Source organism: Condylura cristata, unplaced genomic scaffold, assembly GCF_000260355.1.
Source record: "Condylura cristata isolate star-nosed mole 26May11 unplaced genomic scaffold, ConCri1.0 scaffold00011, whole genome shotgun sequence".
In the NCBI taxonomy this organism is placed as follows: Eukaryota; Metazoa; Chordata; class Mammalia; order Eulipotyphla; family Talpidae; genus Condylura; species Condylura cristata.
This window is the reverse complement of record NW_004567112.1, coordinates 21,134,191-21,144,367: the sequence shown is the minus strand read 5'-3', so window position 1 is coordinate 21,144,367 and position 10,177 is coordinate 21,134,191. Positions and strand designations below refer to the sequence as shown.

The 10,177-nt window shown below is 37.7% G+C and overlaps 1 protein-coding gene across 1 annotated transcript in view; it reads right to left on the bottom strand.

Annotated features, from left to right (window-relative positions):
- Window positions 1-478: 478 nt before the first annotated feature.
- The window catches only part of BLNK (B-cell linker), a 50,794-nt gene continuing 41,095 nt past the window's right edge, over window positions 479-10,177 (bottom strand). Inside the window, exons 13-18 of the mRNA XM_004681028.2 lie at window positions 9,329-9,495; window positions 8,852-8,883; window positions 8,325-8,401; window positions 7,487-7,570; window positions 5,244-5,399; window positions 479-726 (exon numbers count right to left, since the gene is read on the bottom strand). Of these exons, the coding sequence (XP_004681085.1) occupies window positions 607-726; window positions 5,244-5,399; window positions 7,487-7,570; window positions 8,325-8,401; window positions 8,852-8,883; window positions 9,329-9,495 (636 nt within the window). The 3' untranslated portion in view covers window positions 479-606. The remainder of the gene's footprint in view (window positions 727-5,243; window positions 5,400-7,486; window positions 7,571-8,324; window positions 8,402-8,851; window positions 8,884-9,328; window positions 9,496-10,177) is intronic.

Sequence of the window (10,177 nt, the reverse complement as noted above, 5' to 3'; positions counted from 1 at the left end):
CAAGAGCATATAATTATACTTAGTAAGTAAAGGTAACAACATAATAATCTTGGACAAGAACTTCTAGAAAGTTCATATCCACATATACATTTCTTTTGGTTGGGAGCACTGACAAAAAAGGACCATGATAGCCTCATCTTTACACACAAACATCACATTTTTACTTACATTCTGTTTACTACACATTAAAACTTTAACCAAGACATAACTGGCATGCACTGACAGTAGCGAGCTTATCTACATTGGTGCTCTGTGACTATTGTAATGGCTTGAATTTCCTACAGCTTTGTTTTATCCTAGATTATAGTAGTTTGGAAATAATGTTATTTTCTTACATGATGAAAATACAACTATTTTGTTTAAATAAAGACATTTATTTGTACAACATCAGTATGATAATTCAACCAGATATTAACAGTTCATCAAGTTAGGCATATAATAAGTTCTTATGAGCTTCTTACAAAGACGTGGATGACAACCTCAGTAACTGCCTCCATCTACCATTTTATTACTAGATGATTCTCAATCCAACATATGAAGCTTTAGGACTGTTTCTCGGAGATGTGGACTTGGGGGAAATGTCTGGAGCCACGACGTTGACATCCTTTATGAAACTTTAACTGCGTATTTCAGTCTTGTGGAATCTTTTGTGTTATTCTGACTGTCGATGAGAATCAGGGGACTATGTTGATGGTTCTTGATAATTTCAGCAACACTTGGAAAGTACTAGAGCAAGAAAATAGATGAATTTAGACTGGCATTTATGTTAACTTGGAGTTCCACTCCTCCCATTTTCTTCGATTTTCTCAAATTTGTCAAAGTTTCTAGGTCCCACTGTAGAATGTCTAGTTTCTAGCTTAACAAAGGCTGTCTGTCACCTTTGAGGTGGCCGACATTGACCCTTTCTGTATTTAGTGAGAATAAAAACACTACCGACAACCTTAATGTAACTAAGGCACTTCATTGAGTTATGATGTAATATAATATTTTGAATTTCATTTAGTGTCAAATGTAAAATTGTCATACACTGATTTTTCTCTACATTTTTTTTTACAAATCATAGATTATCTTTAAATTGCACAAGTCTTAGATATAAGAACTAACATATTAACTTTAGAAATTAGTGCTTTGAGAAGTTCATTTGTTTTTAATAAGAAAAATTTTATAAATTTTTGCTTTTACTCAGTAAGTTTAGAGCTAAATTAGAAACTAATTAGTAATGGTACTTTATATACTAAGCTTTAACTATTCATCAAAAAACAGTCATTTTTTGAAAAGTAGTGATTATTTTGCAATAGTGCCATGAATTTAGCAATTTCTACCAACTGATTTTATTGTCTCAATTTTTCATATATTATGGCATTTGGAATAATTTTTAAGAGCTTGTATTAATTATTCACAAGTATCTACATACCAAATAAAGTAAAATATTCAGAATAATGGCCAACTTTTTCAAATGAAATACTAGTTTGCTTTTAGATAGTTGATTAGCAGCATAATAGGTCAGAGAGATGTGAGAGACAGGGATGTTTGGTTACCTCTAGTCTTTATTTCTTACTTTCTCCAGTTATTCAACCCACTGGCAATTGTTAATGAAATTCTTTTATGATACTCTTAAAAAAATTTGTTTGGCATAGCACATTAAACCAAATATGGACTAAACCAGGAAATGAAATATAACTTCGTTGAAGGGGATTCCAAGTGAAACTGTATTGTGAACCCAAGGAGCACAGGAGTTAGATGCTGTGCTTATCAATATACAAACAACGTCTCACTCTGTTCTTCTAAGTCCCTTAATGTTTTTGAGTATTGCTTTGTTGTAGTATTTGGGGATTGAAATGTCATAAGTAGGGAGCTGAATTAAAATATTTAAAAGTTTGGTGTGAAATTGAGATATATGTGTGATATAATTAAAAGAAAAATTGGGCATAAGTTGTTGCAGTTTCCCCTCTGTTTATGTGAATTTGAAAAATTATACATGAACATAAAAGCAACTTGTTTGATAAGTCAAAATTCTTGTGGCCAGTAAACTAAAGCAAATAGCTGTCAAAGTTGCAAAACCCTCCAATACTTTATGTATTCAGCGCCCAAACAGCTGCATAAAAAGTCAACAATTTAATCATTTGGTTACTCTTTTTACCCAGATGTACCCAGGCAACTTTTCAAAATATCCACATGGTTCAGCATGAAAACAATGTTTTCACTTTCTCTTCAGATGTTCAGTCTCTAGGAAAAATGACTTGATTGTAGACAATTTAAGTAAAATTCTTAATGTGTTCTGTCAGTACTTCTAATAGTAGTATATGATAATATACTACTTGTTTTGGTAACATTGATTGGAGAGTGGGGAGAAGACTGATCTATTCATTCTGAGATAGAAATGAGGATTCTTCAGGCCAAGAGGTGTCTCTGTTTTCTACCAGGACAAGTCTAGAGCCCCTCTGGAAGCTCAAGATACATGAGGAAATTTCAGGACCTCTAAAAAGGACAGCTCCCTAACTCAGCTTTTAGTTTCTTATAGTAGGGAGAAGGACTGGACCCTGGGGGGGAGGGGGGGGGAGGGTTTAGGGTGAAATCATTCCCAACCAAAGCCACTCTAGGATTTACTAGGATCACCTCCATTTTCTGATTACTACTGAGAAACATTTATTTTGAAAGATTAATAAGACAGAAGTTTCTATGGGAATGAAAGTTTTTGTGAGGAGGGAATATCAGAATGTTTTGTTAAAGTTTTTAACTGGTGTGAAATGATAATGCAATCTACATTTTAAAGCCAAAATCTGGTATTGATCAGTTTTGTGTTTTAAATGACCTGAGACTTTATGAAAAACAAAGCACCAAATTATAAATATCCTAGAAGAAAAAAACATAGGGTTTCAAAAATTTTCATGAGACTGTGTTTGGGAATTGGTTTTTGGATAAAACGCCAAAGTACAATAAAAAACAAAAACAAAAATAAAATCATCAAAGAACATAATGAACAGAGTGAGAAAGCAACTATGGAACAGGAGAAAATATTCACAAAGGTCATATATCTGATAAAGGATAAATATCGAGAATATTTGGAAAATAAAAAAGATCAAATAACCTAATTAAAAATGGAGGCAAGAAGCTTGAATAGGCATTTTTCCAAAGATGAACAACAAACACGATGTGATGCTCAACACCACTAATTATAAGACAAATGCAAGTCAAAACTACAATGAGGTCACCTCAAACCATTAGAATGATGTTACTGAGGGAAACAAAGCAGAAAAATAACCAGTTTTGGTGGAATAGTTGGAACCTTTGTGTGCTGTTGGTGGGATTATAAGATGATGTAATCATGGAAAATAATATGGTGTTTCCTCAAAAATTGAAAATGCTGTATAAAATTTGCATAAAACCTGTGATTCTGCAATCGCACTTCTGGATATATGTCTAGAAGAATTGAAAGCAAGGTCTTGAATAGATATTTGCCATAGCAGCATTATTTACAGTAGCCAAGAGATGTAAACAGTCATTGACTCTGAAGCCTCAACAAGGAAGGAAATCCTGTTACATGTTACAACATGTATGAACCTTGAGGATATTTTGCTAACTGAAATAAGCCTGTCAAAAAGAACAAAATTGTATGATTCCATGTATATGAGGCTTCTAAAGTAATAAAATTTATATAAAAAGAAAAGATCAGATAGCAGTGGGTGACCAGGGTTTGGGGTAATAGGAAAAAGGTACGTTGTTCATGGTTATTGAATGGTGTGGGCATTGAAAAAATTCTGGAGAGCTGTTTCAAAGCATTGTAAATATAATTAACACTACTTAACTGTACACTTAAAAATGGTAAATGATAACATTTTATGATAGGCATTTTACCACAATTAAAGAAAACAAAGAGTATGTTCACTGACATAAGATCTTTCCAGTTTGTTTTACACATGCTTTTTTCCTGCTTACAATCATTCAACCAATAAATCCATTTGTTTAGTAAGTGTTTATCAAGCATCCACTGAAGTCAGCTATTGTGCTATGGTTCTGAAAATAGAGATGTAGCGGACATTATTCCTGACAGACACAGAGAAGAAGCAGACACTAGCAGAAAAGACAGACACTTCTGCACTTCTGACGTTTTCTAATAATTCAAATACTAACAAGTGTTAGGTTTGGAATACTTACAGGTTTATAGATCTTGAAAATAAGTATCTCTTAACTTGAATCTTCTTATACTATTTTATCTGCTTAGACTGCTCTTTCCACTTTTTTCCCTCGTTCACACCACTTTTCATTCTACCTACATCATCTCTGACACATCACTAAGGCCAAAACAAATATACCTTTCTGATCATTCAAATATGGACTTACCAGCCCCTATTTCAGGGTTCACTTATAGGAACAGACTGGATAAATGGACATAAGATGAGCATTGATTTGTTCCAGATTAAAGAGAAATTGAATTTTATGCTGTTCATAATCAAGACCCATATGCTCTGTTTATTTTTTTTTTTCTTGCAACAGCCCATAAGTCATTCTGGTCCTCGGGCTGATGCTTCAGCATAAACTCCGGTGTGCCTTATGCATCCCTCCCTGATCATCTACTTGGCACTTGAGCTGAGGTCCTACTTCTTGACTTAGGAGTTCTGTATGCTGAATTTTATTCTTATAACTTTCATTTTACTTAGTATTTCAACCTTGACAATTTCTGTGTCCCCCTAGACTTAAATCCTGAGTCAGACAAACCCTATTAAGTAACATGATAAAAGGACTAAGATATAGCCCTTTGATCCTCCTAGCCTACCTTCCTTTTTGTTCATTTATAGGTTATACTGTTTGAATATTACTTTATCTTGTACTCTACCTACTGTGTAAATGTTGGACCAAGTATACATGTGTCCTTTCTTGTCCTTTTCAGCACCCAATGTAGTACTATGTTATTGTGCTCAATACAGTTATAAGTGGGATTAAAAGGTAAATTACTGGCCCACCCTGGTGGCGCAGCGGGTTAAAGCACAGCACTAAGAAGCTTAAGCCACTTCCGCATGAGTTCGATCCTCGATCTCCGCCTGCCCCGGAGGAGACCACATGGCGTGGCGGACCTCTCCTGACCCGTCCACTGCTCCCCTCAGCAGTGTACTTCGTCGATCTGCCTGTTCTGCTCCCCACTCTGTCCCTGGTGAATCCTCTCACCCTCCGCATCTCTGGCCTGTACCCCAGTTCTGTATGATAAATAAATAAATCTTTAAAAAAAAAAAAGATAAATTACTGACCTCTTCACCATTTTTCTTTCTGCCCAAAGCATACTGTTTTGTTGCTTCAATAAATCGCACAGGGATATTATATACCCTCTTATTAAAGAATACAACTAGTGTATATGGCTGCTTGGAATCTTGGCCAGAGCTTTTCCGAATAAGAAATGATCCATCCTGTTTAAAAAAATGAAAACATAGTTATGGTTAGTATCACATAGAAACAGGGGTATGAAAAAATATCCTTATCACATTCAAAAGATAATTATTTAGCTATGTGATTTCTATTACTGATTAGAGTTTTATTATTTTCCAAGAAAATGCTTCAGTAAAAAAATACACTTATAGGAAATTCCAAGTGAGGTATTTGCTACTTTCTTTTTTTTTTTTTTTTAAACATTTATATATTTACGCATACAGTACTGGGGTATAAGCCAGAGGTGCAGGGGCAGTGAGAGGATTCACTAGAGACAGAGTGGGGAGCAGAGCAGGCGGAATGACAAAGTACACTGGTGAGGGGAGCAGCAGGAGGGTCAGGAGAGGTCTGCCGCACCATGTGGGTCACATCTTCAGCTGGGGATCAAACTTGTGCTGAGGCAGCTGTGGCTTGCTTTGTAGTGCTGTGCTTTAACCCAGAGTGTCACCATGGAGGGCCCAATGCTAGCTTTTTAATGCATTAAGATGTCTATAGAACTTAGAAATAAATGAAGGGACACATTAAGATCACACATAGAGGGCACTCTTGAACTAGGAACCATACTCATAAGTTGCCTATCAAAAAAAAATCCATTCAAAAGTACTATAAAAACAAAGCATAATTTGTTTTGACTTCTTTTTGCTAATGAAAACTCTCTCTCTGGAAGCAGAAGAAAACTGTAACAAATTTAATGAAATATCCCAAATTTAATTAACTGTTTTGTAAAAAGGCCCTAGAATCATAAATTGAAAAATTTAGAACAAACACTGGACAAAAAGCAGGGAGAAGGAATACCAGAGTTGATCAAACTTAGTTAAGAAACTGGAGAAAGACAAGCCTACCTCAGAAATGGAGAAGGAGTGACAAGATAGGCAAAGGGGAGAGCCCTGGGGGGAGATTTAATAAATGAGTAGAAGAGGGTCTGGAAGAAGCCAACATTGGGAAAAAGGTTATAAGAAGAAGTACAACAGGATCAGGGATACAGTGGTTGTAATGAAAGAAAGAGTAAAAAAGGCCTAAGGCAATGGAATTTGAGTCCTTGAAGAAGAAAACAAAACAATGGCAGAACTAACTTTTAAGATCACGAGAAAAGCTATTGGAAATAAGAGAAAATAAATCTTCATATTGAAAGTCTATCTGGAACTACTGATCTGGAAATCAGCCCAGGAGTAGTAAGACTTTAAAAACCCAAAGTCTGCAGATCCTTAAAACTAAAACAACTTACACATAAAGGCAAGAAAATAACCAACATCAGATTTTTCAAAAGCATCACATATAAAAGAAGGCAATTCAATGGCACAACACTTTAAAAAACTTGAGCAAAGAATCTTATATGCAGCCAGTATTTCTTCCTGGTATAAAGCTGTGAAAAAAAAAAAAAAACAAACAAAACTATTTTGAATGTGCAAAATCTCAGAGAAGGTGGTAAGCAGCTCTGAGAATCTAATAAAAGGCAAGCTTCATGAAACAAAAAGCTGGCTTGGAAGCCTGCAGGGGACTGACAGGAAGCATTTCACATTCTGACTTACAGAGTGAGGACTAAAGGGAGGGTGGCAGGGAGCAGTTTGCAAGTGCCATACATTCCGTCATAGTCGGGCACAAGTGACGAAGTGAGAGGGAGAGAACCTGGCACTTTCCTGGCACGTTGCCCAAATGTCTCTAGCGTTCCAGCATGACTGGGCTTGGACTCTCCAAAAATTGGTTTCCAGGTATCTTCTGCCATCTTGACCTAAATCTTTTACCCAGGGTCCAAAATAACCTGTTCCTTCTCACCCCTGGATGAATTTTTCGGAGCACCCAGCTGTGCAGAGATCTCCCCTGGAGCCTGCTCTCCCACTGTTTGGAGAGCCTGGGCCCCAGTAGAGAGGACAGGGAAGCAGAACTGAGATGGGGGCCAGAGGAAGGTGACTGAAGGAGAGGAGGGGTTGGCAGTCACTCTCCAGTATGTGAAGAAAAAGGATTCCTGCTTTCGTGGTCTTGCGATTATTTAATTAGCATAGTATCAGGATGACCACTGTGTGTTGACCACAGCCTGAGGGCAGGAGATGGGGATTAAAGATGAGCGGACCTTGTCTGATCTGTATAATGCTTCTTCTGCAGACTTCCGATCACAGTCGCCGGCGTACCACGGCTTACAGCAGACATCAGCCTCCTGTGAGACAGAGGGAGGTGAGGCCTGAAACAGCCTTGCAATGGCACTGGATCTTCTGTGAACCTGACATGAAGACCAGCCTAGCAGTACCAAGTCAGACCTCGTGATGCACATTTGGTGAGTAATTTGAGAATTAGCTTTACGCTTCATTTGAGAGACCGTCAGGACTATGAAACTGACTTGCCCCCAGTTAGCCTTGCTTAGCTGCCGAGTTTAGTGCTTGATTATAAGGACTGAATCCTGCTGGGCCTCAGACCCATGTGTCACTGCTTCCTCCTAGGGAGTTATCATCTCCCTTTCCATTGTGTTTTTACCGGACACGGCCTTGAGGAGTGCTATACGATTCTGGAGTGTTTTACAAATGTTTTTTAATTTGACTCATAACTACATTGAAGGCAAAAGGTTACATGTGGTCACCTCTGTTTTACACTTGAGAAAGTTCAGAGACACAGAATTCTTTCTCTGCCTTTTTAAAAACTGTGCTTTTATATGTGTCTTAACACCATATGCCTCCACAGGTCTATTCTGAGAATACTATAAAGTTTAAATAGAATCTATGTGAGGGAACAATAAAAAGAACACTTCTTTGCTAGCTTTAAGAGAAACATTGTTATTTGGGGCATCTAGAAAACAAATATATTTTTTATGTCCAACAACAAGTGACAAACAAGGCGGTCTGTTCTCAAGCTCTGAACCCTCACATCCGGCAGTCCTTCCCTGCAGCTTGCTGGTAACAACAGCACTCATTTCATACCTGTTCTGATACACTGGAGTTAGATGAAAAGCTCGGTAGTGGGCCATCCACCGTTGGGCTTCCGCCTTCTGGAAATCCTGACAGGGGTTTGAAAAATCAATTGACAGGCACTGTATCTTGACCAGTTACCAAAATCTCGACATTGTGCTTGAGAGTGGTGCATACACACACACACACACACCAAACAACCCTTAAGAACAATGTTTCTCACAAAAGAGGAATCAGGAAAAAAAAAAAAAGAAGAAACTATAATAAAATCAAAATCATCAGGCAACTATATATCAGAGACATTCAGTAGGAGAGGAGGAGGGAGAAGGACCAGGTCAGTAATAAAACCAATACCAAAAACTTAAAAAATACAAACTACCTCAAATCTGTTCGTTTTTTAGGACATCTCTGTGAAATCAATATTCTTGACTTGCTTTTACAGGTGAGGAAACAGGCTAGGGAGCTTAGTTATGTTAGAATAAGGCAGCTCAGACACAAAGGCCCAGCCTGCTTGCTGGTCATGACTCCACTGGACTTACTTGGCAGAGGTACTGGTTTTTGATGGAGTTGTCTGAAATGAAAAATTTCAGATTAATTAAAGGGCAAAGTGTAAGATGAGTAAGTTTGAATTTTTGTTTACACTAAAGATGCTGTGAATAGGAATATCACAAAAGAGACTTCATGAGTGACCAAGAAAACACACCTAAAAATGGGAAGGGCCCCAACACCTTCAAGATAAATAAAATGATTCCTTTAGTTTTGGAAACAGAGGAGCCTTGACTAACAAGTTGGATTTTTAGTTATGGCCAATAATTAATTCAAATATTAGGTTTCTGCAAGTCCAAGCAGCTCTTTTAAAATTATTATCTAAACTGTTACCTCTTTACCATTCATTCCAAAGCAATGGGCTGTCAGATCTTTTACCAAGCTCTGCAAGCCGTAGCACTGTGCCTGCAGCTAAGGCAGGGGCTCTTGCTACAAAAGGAAACTTATTTTTCAAAGGAAAGGATGCTTACTTCTGGGCAGGAAGAAAGCCTGGCAATGGCACTGGTTCCTGTCTGTGACTAGATCCTCGGTGGCGTTCAGCAGGTATAGGTTTTTCTGCATAAGGAAGACTCTTATTAGCATTTGAATGAAATGTCCATTGTCCATTGTCAGAGAAACCAGGATGGAATATATAGACCTGCTTATGTTAACTCAGAAAATGGTGGGAGTATTCACTAAACTCTTAACACGGGGTGCCCTCAAGCATGGAACTAGGTGGGTGCAGGACTTCAACTCCATTGAGGTTACAGGTGATTCTTTTGTCTTTCTGCTTTGTTTCCAGAGTATGTGTAAGTGGGAAAGTTCTAATGAAAGTGTATTAAGGTTTGGGGAGGTTTTGAAAAAGTGAAGGAAAACATTTGAAGATACACTCAGGGACATTTGAACTTTGAAAACATTATTATGAAAACTCGGCAAAAGAACACATTCAAATAAACAGTTCTAAGATTTCCACTACTTTAACTGAACTATTAGTTCTAAGATATGTTATGGCTTTAATTACTCTCCACACCCATGTAAGGTCCTGGCCCTGCTGCCTACACCAAACACGGTGCTGACTCACAGCTGACTCACAGTGAAGTGAAAAATCAACTGAGTTTACAATTGTCTTAAAAACAGTGAAAGAAATTTAGAAATACATTTATGTACAAATCTTTGAATCAACCTGTAGGGCCCCCTCTAGTGGTGCAAGGGGTTAAAGCACAGCACTATGAAGCTCTGCGCAGCCAGTTTGATCCCCAGCCCGGATGCCAGCCCGGATGCTAACCCACATGGCGCGGCAGACCTCTCCTGACCAGCCTGCTGCTCCCCTCAGCAGTGTA